General features: G+C 29.8%; 1 protein-coding gene across 4 annotated transcripts in view; it reads right to left on the reverse strand.

Moving 5' to 3' along the window:
* Nucleotides 1–2,772: 2,772 nt before the first annotated feature.
* The window catches only part of LOC134687591 (protein dopey-1-like), a 64,156-nt gene continuing 50,887 nt past the window's right edge, over nucleotides 2,773–16,041 (reverse strand). For 2 of the 4 annotated variants that reach the window (XM_063548006.1, XM_063548005.1), the window contains 10 exons: nucleotides 15,360–15,457; nucleotides 13,304–13,413; nucleotides 12,822–13,033; nucleotides 12,352–12,504; nucleotides 11,537–11,676; nucleotides 9,877–9,932; nucleotides 9,536–9,559; nucleotides 6,140–6,304; nucleotides 5,471–5,624; nucleotides 2,773–5,089 (listed from right to left, as the gene is read on the reverse strand). In XM_063548006.1, the coding sequence (XP_063404076.1) occupies nucleotides 4,775–5,089; nucleotides 5,471–5,624; nucleotides 6,140–6,304; nucleotides 9,536–9,559; nucleotides 9,877–9,932; nucleotides 11,537–11,676; nucleotides 12,352–12,504; nucleotides 12,822–13,033; nucleotides 13,304–13,413; nucleotides 15,360–15,457 (1,427 nt within the window). In that variant the 3' untranslated portion in view covers nucleotides 2,773–4,774. The remainder of the gene's footprint in view (nucleotides 5,090–5,470; nucleotides 5,625–6,139; nucleotides 6,305–9,535; nucleotides 9,560–9,876; nucleotides 9,933–11,536; nucleotides 11,677–12,351; nucleotides 12,505–12,821; nucleotides 13,034–13,303; nucleotides 13,414–15,359; nucleotides 15,458–16,041) is intronic. The other 2 variants (XM_063548008.1, XM_063548007.1) reach the window with 1 other exon arrangement.

The following is a 16,041-nucleotide window of genomic DNA, read 5'->3' on the forward strand; positions in this document are numbered from 1 at the left end:
AAGTATTGTTTAATGTTAAGTCAGCAGTTGGGTTTGTATATAGGCCATGTCCACATTTATAACTTCCTCTTGATTTGCAGAGATAATATAAAAAAAGATGTGGTATGATTGCCACTTAGATAACTCTCCACAAGAAACCAAAATGACACAGAAATTAACAACTTAAGGACCCTGTACGGCCTTCAACAATGAGTCAATGAGCAAACAACATACATCATAGTCAGCTATAAAAGGCCCCAAATGACAAAAGTAAAACATTCTTAACTGACTAGGAATATCATTTCTTGGTTGGTGGGTTTCTCTAAATTTTGGGCTATTTTCACATATCTTGATGGTTGTGAGAAAAACATTTCTCCCAAATCTGTTCTTGGCAAATGATTGGTCGAAATTTAATTGTGACGTTAAATTTTCTTGGTTTCTTATGAATTTTCCTACTCTGATGTCATGAAAAAGAGCGACCATGTCTGATGAAGTCACATAAAAAATACACAACTTTCTTCAAATCTTTAAAAAAGAAGGATAAACATCATTAGAGAAACAGATTCCACCACTATAGGGGGTCTCATTGGGGGGTTCCGATCCCGGATCCGGCTTACTGTTTTGTCAGATTCCCTTATCCCGCTTACACTATATAGGTAAGCTATTCTAATTTTTTTGTCATTTCCCATGTCCCACAAGACCTCATTTCCCGTTTTCACAACACAATAATTTGAATTTTCACATGTCACGCTTACAAAAAATAGGCAATCCCGCGTCACACTTAAGACCCCAATGAGACCCACCACTATAACATGTGTATTACGATATTTCTCCACTCTCCAAAGTTAAATTTTAAGTATTAAAAAATTATTAAAAAAAATCGGCAAGCCTCTCGCTTTAAATATTAAAATTTAACTGTCTCAAGTGGAGATATAATGTAACACACTAGTTGCAGCAGTTGTGGGATCTATATTCTTCATTTAGTTCAAGTAATAAGTTAATGAATTTGATCTATGGAACCCTTGCAAGGTCTACATGTCAATTACACAGGGTTTACTTGACCTCCAACTCATTTCATGGATGATTGATCAAGGTTAAAGTTACATGATTATGTCCATTTCTCAAATACAAGAAGCATTACTTAGGTGAACTATATTTGGTTTATGCAATGATTGTAAGGTGTACATGTAAGACTGGCAGGTTTTACATGGCCTTGATCTATATTTCATGGTGCATTTGTTTATGTTTATGTTTTGTGTTTTCATACGTTTCTCAGCTACTATAAGCAATAAACTATGTTTGGAGTATGGAATGATTGTAAGGTGTACATGTCAGGCAGGCAGGTAATATTTGACCTTTACCTTAATTAGTCAATGTAAAAATTCCAGTTTGGTCTTTAATCTCATTCACAATATGCAATAGGTCAAGGTTATTTGGTGTAGGGAATGATTGTACATTTCACATCTGTCTGCATATGGATTTATCATATGACCTTAAATCCTTGACCACAATTTCATGTTTTGTTGGTCAATGTAATGTTTTCAAGGTTATGTCTGTTCTACATAATTATTGTAAAGTGTACATGTTGATCAATAGAGATCAGTCAATTAAAGCAGGCAAGGTATTTTAACCTGTGCACTTTTGTTGAACACAATATTTGTTTTGTTGGTAGCTTGGTATTTAAAAAAAGTTCGTTTGATAACATATTTTATCTTCAGAGAAAATTGAAAAACCGAAGCATATCCTATTTCCAATTTGTTTTAACGATAATCAGGACCTTTCTATCTGATATGAACTAAGCTTAAAATTCTGAACGCGATTAAAATAAATTGCAGGATCATCAAGGTTACAACATACTGTGTATCCATCTTTATTATGGGGGTACCAATTTTCATGGATTATGGAAAAACTTTCTTTTGATGGATACTTGTTTTTGTGGTTTTGACAACTTATGCCTACAAAACTCAAAGAAACTTGTGTTTTGTATTTAGGTGGTTCAATTTAATCTTCAAAAAAATTCAACACTATTATTCACCATATAATAAAAACAGAGGTAACCTCTGTTACGACAACAGTTTGACTGACAGGACAAAACATAATTGCAACTTAAACTGATGCAATTTGTATGTTATTTATCATGATATATTTTACAAATCATAGTCAAAATAAGAAAAACTTTTATAGAAAAACAGTTTATTGCATCATATTTTAAAGCAATCAAATAAATAGGATAGGTTAATAATATGCACACAATGTATAAAGATCAACAAGTAAATTATAACAAAACAAAACAAAATGAAAGACATAACATTTAGTATTAACACTTGTCTTTCCAATAGAACCCTAAAGTTATGCTAGATGACTTTTCATAGGAATTTTTTTCTCATGTCAGTAAACACAATTGAGAAAATTTACACATCTAATTGTGTAAGGATATTTTTTCTGTAAACATACAATTTTGGAATATCATTATTTTATTATTCTGGATTTCAGAGATTTACATTGAGTAAAGGAGATGTTGTGTGTTTAATTTTAATGAGACGTGTAGCACATAAAGGTCCATATACGGTCCTTAGTCTTGATATCAAACAAAGCAAGGAATATTATGTTAAGTGAATTATGAATTCCATAAAAATGACTAGTTTACAAAACATGTGTTTGATGAAAATAAAGAAAGTAGTTATTTCAAAATTGAAACATACAAATAAAAAAGAGAGTGGAAAAGAGGAATGTGTCAAAGAGACAGCAACCTGACCTAAGAGCAGAAAACAGCCAAAGTTCACCAATTGAAGCGAAAAAAATCCTGCACCCAGGATTCTAAATACACCAAGCTTTTATAATTCATTTTATTTTGAGTTTCAAATTAGGTACAAACCAAGTAGATAAGCTTAGGATTTGTTCTGTCAGATGTCAATCTCTGAAAGTATTTCTCTCAACAATAACATAAAATGTTTAACCTAACTAATGTCAAAGGAGTAGGATGAGTGCGACCCCTTTTTGTCCCCAAATTATAGCAGTTTTGCAAAATTGTGAAAATGTAATCTTTTAGCTATTTATTTGAAAGTAGAATGTTTCTACTACACAAATATGGGCTGCTTTTGACAATACAATGCACATATATTGGGTACTACTCTCATTAAGACACGCTAAATTACTGAAATCTTCATAATTTAAGCATTTTCGTTGAATTTTAGACGGTTTCCGACTAAAATGTAAGTGGCCACATTCCTGTTCAATCATAACATTGAAAATGTTAGTTGTTTTTGATAATAATACATAACATATATAAAGGTTGAGGATGAACACAGATGGGGCCACTCTAAATTTTGACAAACTCATCTGAAAAGTGACGTTTTTTTGCATATTTGATAGATTTTTCATACTTAAGCTTAAATTTAGTTTTTTTAATGACTTAATCAGTTAAAATATTTCACACAATCAAATTGAATCAATTGAAATAGACACTAAGTGTTTAAAAAGTGTCCAAAATAGTTTGTGAGATGAACCTGAAATTTGGGCCCTTACTGTATTCCTTTGGCAATAATTTAGGATTTTTATGTGCTTAATTCTTTGTTTAATAGTGTAAACAACATTTAATTGTAATATAGCATAAACATTACAAATATGACAATTTCATAAGGATTAGAAAACAAGTGAATTATTCTTTTTAAAAATTCCTCTATTTATTCAGTTTGTTGTTGAAGAAGTAATTTTTAAGATTCTACCACCACTAATGTAATTTTATCATAAACAATATCAATAAATCATATAAATTTATAACACTTATATAATTACATCAAATTAAACAAATATTTAATTTATGAATTATAAAAAAATATTTTGTCTACCTTAGTCATCATATTATTACTGACAATAAAAGGTTTCATTCTGTAATGTAATTTGAAATAAATTCTGGTTTCTTTGAAATAAAACAATTTGACAAGGAACTAGCTATAGTACACTGCAATATTTTACTTTCATATCAAGATAATATTCCTCTTCAAAATTTTTTTTTTTACAATAACATTTTTCTAAACTGGTATCATTTTATAACAATACATACAATTAAAATCAAATACAACAAAAACAAGTAAAAACAGATTAGTACAAATTCACATTCAAAACATCCCCACCGTTAAGATTTGTATGATGGCACTATTGTTCCCTGAACACAACTATTTTTTTAACTGTAAAACAAATCTATAAAGATTGTCAACCAAGTATGAGTCTTTTCATGAATCAGGAAAAACAATTCCTTCATATCCTTGAAAACAGTGACAATTTGTAGTCCTTAAAAATTCTACTTTCAACTTGGACATTACTGCTTTATTATTGCCAATATCTGGTGACTTTACAATAATGTTATCTTTATTTCAATCAATAGCAGAGAGTTGGAGAAAATTATTTTAAAAAAAGTTGGTTTTCATTAAATATATTAAAGCAATGGATATTATGTTACATTTTTGCATTAATAAAACAATGCAATATTTTCTGATTATATGTTATCAATTTGGCATTTGTTTTTACATATAAAAACATACAACATTTCACTGTGATGTTTTTCAACAGAAGAATTAAATTATATCATTCTTGATTTACATTAACAATAAGATATACAATGAATATGTTGTGTGTCAAAAAATGCTGACATAAATGTAATAAAATTAGTACTTTTGAATTACCAAACAACTTCTATTTCATGTGGATACCTGTGTCCCTTTACACAACCAAAACACCAAATGTTTTAACAATAACTACAAGCACCTGTATATCTGATTATTTTATCACCCAATAATTACACAGGTAGCGGTTCAAGAAAATCACATTCGATAAGTTCTTCTATATACTGTCTATCACTGGTAAATTGTAATGATAAGTCTGAAAACTGTCTTTCGAACTGGTTCAAGAAGGGTGCAGATTTTGATTTTGGCAATTTGTCCACTGTAACCTTTGACCTCTTTCCTGATTGTTTATTGACTAGACCATCTGACTGACTAGAATGACACAGAGTGTTGAAGAATGGCTGAAGTTCTACTAACGATCTCATATAAGTTATATTTAGGATTGGTCGTCCTGGCGTTGTTTTTACGATTGGTGTAGCACCCTTCACCTGAAACACATGAAAAATATTCATAGTATTCATAATTGATGGCATTTAAAAATAATCATTCTTCATTGACCAAGTTTCAAAATTTTAGAAAGAAATTTAAAAAAACGTTTTTGGAAAAAGAAGCATAGGGTAATAGAACACAACTAAACTGTTACACCACTTTTGAATATTGATTTTAAGGTAATTAAATAAAAGAGAGAATATTGTAAAATGACAATCATAACAAAATTGAATTTGAAAGAATCCAACATCAGAATGGTGAAAGGAAAGAAACAGAAAATATCATTTGCAAAAATAAAAATAATCCTCAATGTGAAATCCATTCAAGGTCATTGCCTCAATGAAAGAAGTCACATGAGGATGTTCGAATTAAATACTTACCCTATCATTGACAAGTTTGGTAAGTCGTATGATATGTGGAACAAATTTGGGTTCTCTCTTCTTTTTTCTTTTCTTTTCTTTTTCATCTTCCTCTGGTTCTTCATCATCTCCACGGTTACCAGCAGCAACTCCTCCAATGAAAGCCCAACGATATCTGTCAAATATAAATATTAAACATTTGGTGTATGTATTATAAGTTATATGGTTCGCTACTAACCCCCTAGGGATCCATAGAGGGTTAGTAAAATCCATAGGGGGTGAAGCCGGAGTAGTAAAATAAACAATGAAACACAACAACATTAATAGATGACGTCGCCATTAACACGTCATGAACCCCATATGGTCTCATAGGAGGTCACCACGTGATAATTCATCTGTGGTCCGATAAGATTGATTGTTTCTTGCTTAAAAGAAAGTTTGTAAGTTTGAAAATATGGATAATTTTTTGAAGCAGTAAACTGTTGATATAAAATATGTAATTAGAAAAGATACAACTCAAACAGTTTCACATGCAATATAAGCATCATCATATTTTTGTATGCTAATATTCTGATGTATTTTATTTTTGCACGATATGCCACACATTTCAAAGAAGAGAGAGGTTTAATTGTGGTTGTATGCAATACATGTGATAAAGATAAATAAGGGGGAGGGGTTCAAAATACTTACAATTGGAACTGAGGGACTACATCAGCGGGAAGAGCAAGAGCTAAATCTAAGAGTTTACAGACACTTAGATACAGCTGTAACCAAGCTGGATTATTGTGAGCGTTTAATCCATTCCCTAAATGTGCCCAACTGGAATCTAAGTTAGCTATCCTTTGTACCTGTGTCCTACAAACAAACAAATAAAGCTAGGTTATACTTGTACAGATATAAATTATATTTTGACTTGTTCTTATATAAAGATAAACTATATGTCTCTTTTTAATTCAAATAGACATCAACTTATTGCTTTAAATCTGTTTCATTAAGATAAAAAAATGTTAATCACATATCCAAATTACAATTTCTATACATTTTACTTTACAATCCAAGTCAATTGCCTGCATTTAAAATAATTTATATTAGATTTATATCAAACTAAAGCAATCTAGTATTCTTCATCATCTGTATTCACAATTATCTACTGTAAGTTTAAAATTATTGTGAGTTTTTTTTTTAATGCAAATAATTTGTGTCCATTCTCCAAAAAATTGAAATAATAAATGCATTATATAATTTCTGAATTTACTGCATTGCAAATATATCACACAGTCAGTAAGAAGATAATAATACAACAAAATATTTAATTAGAAAATAAATGAAAGCCTTGTCCCAAAAGCAATAAACACAGTATTCTAATTTTTCCATACTTGTTGTCATGGTTGAATGAGGAGAGAAGGGCAGGGAAAAGTTGATACTTCATTTGTGTAATACAATCCTCCTACAGTTCTTGGCCAAGATTACTGAAACTGCTCATGAGGATTGCACATATGGTCCAAGACCACAGTTATTGTCCCTTGATTTTCGTTGTCCACGAATAATGTCCCTTGTGTGGACAGTGTGTTACTTTTCAATTTTTTTTATTCCCCTTCCAAATTTATTTCTTTATGTTTTATGCCTCAAGAAGCAAGAAGGGGAATAAAATTACACTGTAAAAAAATTTGATTCATGAATTATAATGTAAAGTAGTGATTTGGTCCAGTTGAAAAAGGTCAAAAATTAGCATTTCGGAAGCTGTCAAAAGATTTCAAGACCCCCATTACATTAAATTGTCCATATTTTGAGTTAGAGCTGATGACGTTTTCTATAATTTTGATATAATTTGTCCCAAAAGTAGTACAACACACTGTAAAAATATTATTGAGAAAGCGCAGATGGAATTTTTTATATTTCCATTTATTGTCTAAAAGAAATGCACTACGAAATAACTGTGTACTCGGACCATATGTTGAAGTTGTGCACCTGCTATTATTATAGAATTGTTATATGATTTACTGTTTTTTTTCAGACTTGAGAACTATATCTTTTTCAACACAATTTAAGAAAGAGGGAACATATTTTGTTTAATCTATATCTACAGTTTTCAGCCCAGTTCCATAAAACTACTCATACTTTGGAAATAAGTCATTATTAAGAAATTTATGTCGTCATTTTTCATCAACATTTATTTACATTGTGAACATTCAACATTGATTAGTTATTCATTTCAAATATTGCAACCAGGCCATTTGCGACTTTAAACCACTTTTTTGTATATATCCTGCAATTTAAAATTGCCACTGTGATAAATTTCTCATCTTAAACTTATGCAGTTCCTGAAACAATTTTTCAAATAAAACAATTTTACAATCCTAAATACCAAGGTTTTACCAATCACAAGGTTCTAGCAAATCTAAAAACCTACCTTAAATTACTTGTAAACAAAATGAAAAGGCAAACTCAGGATTAATAATTCAGATGCCTTGATTAATTAAGATTTTATGTGATTTTAAATGTTTAGAAAAGAATTAGTTTTTACTAAAAGAAAACGTACCCATCATCCAATGATCTTTAGAAAGAAAGAAAGGAATTAGAGATAGTATTAAATAAATGTTCTATTGTCAAAACTGATGTTTTTAAGCTTTTTTATAAATGTTAGTTTTCATGATGTGGCTATAAATAAATGTAATTAATTTTTCGTACAGTAACGCAACACAAAAACACTCAATTAAACTGAACTCTTCAGACTTACAACATGATTGAACTGAAATTTTACCAAAACTATCATTAAAATGCAATGGAAATTAATGTTTAATGTGCCAAAAATCAAATTATATTAAACAAATACACTACATGTAACAACATTCCAATAGAAAATAAACCTTAAATAATATAAAATTGTGCATGGGTTTTATAAATAATTAACACATATATAAATTACTAACACACACACTGAACAACATTGAATACTTATTATATAAAATAGTTTTTTTTATTGTAAACATTTACCAGATATATAGTTTTAAAAATTCATAATTTGGTCAAAATGTACTTTCTTAAAAATCAAATGATATTCCTAGTGTCTCTTTTCATTAATTTATTGTATAAGATTTTTAAATATGTCAATAAACGACAGTACACAAATCTTCTCCAAAAGGGGATTTGACGTCCTTATCTGTCACATATTGAAAACATCTATGAGCTAACAATGAAGTTTGATTTACAAGTAAACTAAGCATGATTAAGAATATTCAATGGATAATTTGTTTAATGAAGTCTTAAGAATACTACAAAATAAAAGGTTTACCTATTGCTTTTATTCACAGAAACTTTCCATGAAGCACATTAGTTTCAGTGAAAAGAATTTTGAAAGAGCTGAAGAATGTTAGATTAAAAACAGCACGAAAACAAATAAAGCTAATTGATCCTTTTAAGTCAGGTGACATAAATATTTACAAATGCTAAAAAAGCTGTCAGCAATTACTTAAATAGAAAAAAGAAAACTCAGTGTTTACACATCTAAGTTTGAATAAGATAAGTCATGAATTTAAAAATCTAAAACACCTGGTAAATGTTTGTTTTTCAAAATACTAATGACCAGATGCATGCTGATTTTGGATTGTAGCAATATATGTATTTTTAAAATATAATGTAGGTTTTTTTCTTTTTTAACTAAAGTAGGTATCTGTGACAGGGTTGATCTGCAGCTGCAAAGGTCAAGGTCGGGAAGCTTGATGGACAACGAAATCAAATGGTATCAAAATATTCAGGAACTGAAAATCAAATTTTTGGAAACAGCATGCAATCTGACTTTTAACAACACTTGGAATCAGCTGCTCAGAAAGATCTCTAAATAATCTAATAATTAGTGAGAAATAAATTTGTTAATTCACTGAGCAGTTGACTATTATAATAAGTATTGTTGATGAACATTTTCAGATATTTCTTTTTGTTTTATTTCTTTTAAAAAAATATATAAACAGTTACTTTATTCAACATCTTGAAATTTAATAAAAAAAAAAAGAATTTGAGAATACAAGAAATAGATCTCTGAAAATGTTCATTCCCTTGCTTTTTTTGGTAAAAAGTGGTTTTTAATACCTGCTTTGTCCTCTTAGAAACACACTATATGAAACATACAATAAAATCATTATTGCCCTTGTCTTTTTTATTTGTGGATTATTGTGAACAAATATATTTGTATTTTTTATTTCTAAAAGAATTATGGTTTTAAAAATTCTACATCAAATATGTTTTCTTTGTTTAATATATTATCCGCATTGGTATTTCATTTCTAAAAACTAAGAAAGAAATAAGCTGTGACTGATTTTTTTTTTAAATTTAGTTATGGGACCAGTCAGAAGTACAACCTTATTATAATGTATTGAGTATGACTGTGTTGAAACAAAATGTGTATTTCCTAATGTACAAGCTCAACTTACTTGAATTCATCTGTATCATTAGATAACTCTTGTTCTATCTGCATAAATACATGAATCTGTAAGATATCAAAAATAACTTTCTTGGGACTGTTTTATTATTTTTTTATTTATTTTTTTCATACAAACACACAAATAAATTATGTTATTATTTGTGAAAATAAAACACTAAATTACTTTTGTAGCTTAATTTTTTATTGGGATACTTTCCAGTTATATATGTATGTTCCGGACCATATGAGTATTTGGACCATACGCGTATGGTCATGACCATATGCGTATACTCATATGGTCCGACCATACGCGTATGGTCCGACCGTACGCGTATGGTTGGACCATATGAGTATTATACTCGTTTGGATATTAACGGGCCGGACCATATGAGTATTTGGACCATATAGGTATTTTTTCAAACATACAATAGAAATAATACGTATTAATTTTACATTTCAAAAGCTACATAAACATTAAATATTGATGCCACAGCCAGTTGATCTTAGTTTTTATCGCTAATTGTATTCGTGTATGCTTTTGTATATTTAGAATGACATTCAAACGGTACCATACATGTAGCTTTTCTGCGATTGCTTGTTTTGGCTGCGTGCACTGATATCGACTCGGACAATTCCGATGTGTCTACGGTGTTTTTAAGAAACTTTAGATCTCCAATATCGTAAAATGAATATCACAGATCAAATTAAATAAAGGCAGTAGCTATTGCATGGCACTTACATGATATTTTACCGGTCTTATAATTAAGATTAAAATAGAAGTATAGAAATAAAGAATAGAAAAAAATAAAGAAACATACAATTTTAATATTTTACTTATAAAAAATGTCTTAAAAAATATCTTGATCTTTAAAAAATATAATGAACATTGCCGATGATATCACCTACTTTAAACAATAACATTCCTTTTACAATATGTTTTGACATCTTCTTATAATTGTACTTACAAATAGTAAGTAATATTAACTGTGTAAAATGTTTTTATAAGGTTTTTTTAATATATGAAAAAATGACATTTTAGTGACGTAACATCCAGTAGAGTCACACCTAATGAAGAATTTAAAAGTAAACATGTTGAATACCCCGACCATATGAGTATATACCCATATGGTCATGACCATACGCGTATGGTCCAGATACTCATATGGTCCGGAACATGTACACCATATATCTCATTCTAAAATATTCTCAAATTTTATTTTCTTCCACAGTATAAATACCTTGCCTATTTTTATATAGGGCACATTACCTTCGTAAGCATTTGGGGATTAACATTATTTAAACTTGAGTGCCTCTTTAGATTACATGACTTAAATAAGGATATCATTAGAAACTCTCAGTCCCTCAGTGATTTTCCACATGAGAATCACTGAGCCTTTGTTGACGACACATTACATCATGAAGATGCAATACTGTGAGCGCAAGGATGGACTCATCATAGAATTTCATATATTTTTCCACATATCAAACGTTTTAAAGATAACATAATTGTATGCCTAAAAAAAAATCCCCCTTGATTTGATAATACACGTATAACCATCATCATTCATTCAGGGAAACCTAAAACAAATTACAATTATCAACTTATGAATTAGAAACGGTGCAAAAAAATCAACAAATTATCCTGGGTATATAGAAATGTTATAAGTTACCATTTCTGTGATGACTGTAGGCCACAGTGATGTTAGCTGATGAGGTGACATCCTTAGTATCAATACTCTAAAACACAGGAATACTTGAGCCATAATAGATGGTACTTGATGTGTTGATCTCAGACATTCTGCTAACCTCTCTGTAAAAAAAGGGAGATCAATGATTTATTACAGAATAACATAAGAATGAAACATACATTTTGTAAAATGTGTGTATGAAGAAAAAATCATGTCAACTTTTCTTCATTATTTTTTACCAGATTATAGTAGAATGAATGCGTAAATCGTTATAATTTGTATTGAATAAAGATTCCATTAGAAACTCTCAGTCCCTCAGTGATTTTCCACATGAGAATCACCAAGCCTTTGTTGACGACACATTACATCATGAAGATGCAATACTGTGAGCGCAAGGATGGACTCATCATGGAGTTTCTGGTAGAAAAGAAATTACTCTTTTATTGGTTTTTAGATTGTTAATTTTGATCTTAGGTTTTACTTATAGATTATCAATGGTTATTCAGGCAAAAAGATGTGTTTCAGCCGCAATCTAAACAAAGGGAGACCACCCTGAGATGATTTGTGGCAGAGAAGCATTGAGTTTGAGAAACAATGATAATCTGTTTATCACTGTTTTCCAAGGCAACATCTATGACAAGCTAATGACATCATCGTGTTCTCGCTCTATTCAATTGAAAAAAATATTTCTAAGCAGCATGATTTGAAAAATTACCACAAAAAACATGAAAAAAAATTTTAGGGAAAAAGTGGCAAGTTAAAATATATAGTTAAACAATTTCCTAATATATCAGTACCTTGTATTTCTGGCATGGCCTTTTGGTACTGGTCAGGTTCACTACAGAATATGGTAAATGCCAGACGTTTCATCATTCCTGCTCTCTGTTCTAGCTCCTGTTCCTTACTACTAAATATACTTATACTACCAGTCTGAGTTATGGTCACTCTGTCTGTTCAAAGAGTCAAATAAAACATTAAACTCTGATCTAACACAGTTCATTTAAAGAAGCTGAATACAGCTACATTTAAAGTCTGTCAATTGCAATAAACTTGTTGAAAAATGAAACAAATGAAAAGTCTTTATCATTGTGAAATTATAATAATTTTTGTGTCCATTTTTAGTTATCACTCTTTTGTATATATACAAAGTGTGTTATTGCAAATGTTTTCAATGTTTTATTTTAGGTCTTATGAAAAGAAATAACAAACATGAATGATCTTATACTATCATATTTATATTATATCCACTAATTTGTACATCACTTACTCATAAGATCTTTAAATGTGGTTTTATCATGAGTCATGAGGTTATCTATAATACACCTCCAGTAGTGAATACATCTCATGTCTAATTGGAAAAAATAGGGATCCATTAAAAGTTCCAATGCTTCTTTACGCCATGCTTTTCTGGTATACTGGTACCCACTAAGACTGGCTAACATCTGGGAACATGCCCTGTAGCTGGGTAAATTATGAGTGCTGAAAAAAAATACCAAAAATTTTATATTTTTATTTGAGATGGATGAATATAAAACTAAATTTCAATTGGTCATTCTTTAAAATATGTCAAAAATCCTTTTAAAGCTTTTAAAAGTTTTGTATACCTTATGTTTCAAACTAAACTTCTTTTTTTGGTTTGATATTTATACTTAAATAAGGAGAAACTATCAATATGACAGAATAAGATGCATATATCAAGATTAACTTGAATTTGAAATACAAATATGTAGACATTTTGGTGAATATTACCTGTGGCTCTTGAGATATGGGAATACATTGTACATTATAGGAGTCAGAACTGTTGGTACCCTGTCTTTATCTTCACTGGTATATACTACATCTAATAAACCTGCTATCAACTGAAATATCAAAGATAATCAATGGTCAAATAGGCACAATGGAAGTTTTTTTCCTCAGATTTCAGGCCTTTTTTTAAACCAAAAATATTCACATTTTTTTCCACTTTCAATCAATTATTTACATATAATTTTTTTTTTTTTATATACTGTGAAAGTACTTTAATTTGTGGGTATCAATTTTCGTGGTTTGAGCAATATTTACATGTTAGTGGGTTTTTAAATTCGAGGATTTTAGTTTTCTAAAAAAAATGAAAAATTAAAGCCTTTAGAAACAAAGGTTACAAATAGTCTGGATTGAAGGAAATTGCAAAGTAAACATTGAACCGTGTAAATCGTAGTGAACACTTATTAAGCCACGATAAAGTGATCAACAGTTAAAGACCATCAAAGGTGTTAATTAGGCCATAAACATGTCACCTAAATAAAACGGTAACATAAACAAATGCTATAAACGTATCTTGAATTGTCAAATAATTATTATCAAGCCCAGCATGAAATTATTATTTCCCATATGTACGAGAACTTTGAGGATATAAAATGAACACTTTATCATACTAGCATATCGAAACCAGAAATCTGACTTTCATCAATCAAAATTATTTTTTATGAGAATTAAAATATCAAAAGTTGTACAGTTAATTAGGTTGTTAAAGATTAAATGGGTATAATCCTGCATGCGGTTGTAGTTCTGTGACTGCTATTAAAGTATTCTCAGATTTGGTGTTATTCAATATATTCTCTAGATCATATAAGTAATCAAATCTACTGATGGGGATCATTTTAAGTCGCGATTTGGATAATGGTTGTTTTATTTCATTGGACACTTAAAATCGTGGATAAAGTCCTCCACGAAAACCACGAAAATTGGTACTCCACGAATAAAAGTACTTTCACAGCATGGGAATTTTTGACTAATAAGAATGTACAATGATTAAATCTGTCAACCTAGAGCAAGTTATTCAGGATATGAGTTTGGTGAAGAGAGGTTTCACTGTATAAACAATCTATTTGTATCCTTTATATGTTATTATACATACACTTTTGGGAACCATCTAATTTAAATCAGACCATCTTTTTCATTTACAAACAAACAGATACTTTAATACAGATAACAAACTGTATTGTTCTGAACAATCAAATTTCCAGACTATACTTTTTAACAAAATTTCTCTTCTAGGCATCTATCGGATTTTACTTTTTTGCAGTGGTGCAATTTGTCTTGTACATTTCCCCTTTTCTACTTGTTTTTGTAAATAAGTTAAAACCTAGAAACTTGGTATTTCTTTTACTGTTTATCATTTGGTTTCTTGTGGAGAGTTGTCTCATTGGCAATCATACCACATCTTTGTTTTATATATACTACAGGGTTTGTTACTCATGCTGTGTGGATCAGTAGAATGTGTCCCGTACCTGTAGTTTATAACCTTATATTCTAGTTAGGGTTTTTTGCTCGTGAGAGAGCTGTCTTCATATTTCATTATATCAATGTTCTTTTTCTTTTACTGTATGTCATTTGGTCGCTTATGGAGAGTTGTTACATAGGCAATCATACCACATCTTTTTTTATATTGGAAGACTGTTTTTATGATGAGTATTTTGCCTTGAATATGTTAATGTCATTTGTTATCTGTGGGAATACCACCATTTTACAAAGAATACAGAAAAATAAAAGTGAACTTGCATTCCTGACCTACTCCTTTCTATTTTTTTCTAAAATACCAAATACAACATTTGGATAAGAATCTCTGTTGGTTACAGCTTTACAGTTAATGTCACTATCACTCATGGCTATACCATGTTTTATAAATAAATGCATCATTAATATTTATGTTATCTAAGTTTGACAAAAGCTTATTATAATTACCTCACCCAGTAATGAGAGAGCCTGTACACTATATTTAGAATCAGATGTATTGGTCAACTTGACCTAAGCTAACTATAATTACCTCTGCCAGTAATGAGAGAGCTTGTACACTATATTTTGAGTCAGATGTATTGGTCAACTTTGGATCCACTACCTTTCTCTCTTGAATTACTTCAACATCTATGAAATAAAATACAAAAAACCACCAATTGATAAATATTATATAATGTTTATCTATATTTTAAATACTGAAATCATATAATATATAACTTTATCATATATTTAGTACAAAATACAGCAATTTTGTATATATCTAATAAAGGTTCTTTTTTTCAAGTCTGTATCACCTACCCGGTATCACATACCCCGTATCTCATACCCGTATCACATACCCTGTATCGCATACCTGTCGTGACGTCATAATGCAAATGACGTCAACGCTTGACATATGACAATCAGTTGCTGTATTTCCTAGCACACTAACAGAAATGTCCTATCATTTTAACTAAAATCGATATTTTTCAAAAAAATATTACCCGGGAACTTTACGATCGATTTTTATGAAGGAAAGAAAAGAAAAAGCACAATTAGAAGTTTTATTGTATATTTGATTGAATTTTCGTGAAGTTTGTTTTCATTAATAATTTTAATTTGATTAGAATAGATAGTTAACTTTTCAATAATTTTTTTTCTTGGTGTTGAAGTCTATTAAAAAAAAAGTCGGCTGGAAAAATACTGCACAATCATAATGTTGTTTTCTTTCT

This window comes from Mytilus trossulus, chromosome 10 (genome assembly GCF_036588685.1).
Source record: "Mytilus trossulus isolate FHL-02 chromosome 10, PNRI_Mtr1.1.1.hap1, whole genome shotgun sequence".
Classification (NCBI taxonomy): Eukaryota; Metazoa; Mollusca; class Bivalvia; order Mytilida; family Mytilidae; genus Mytilus; species Mytilus trossulus.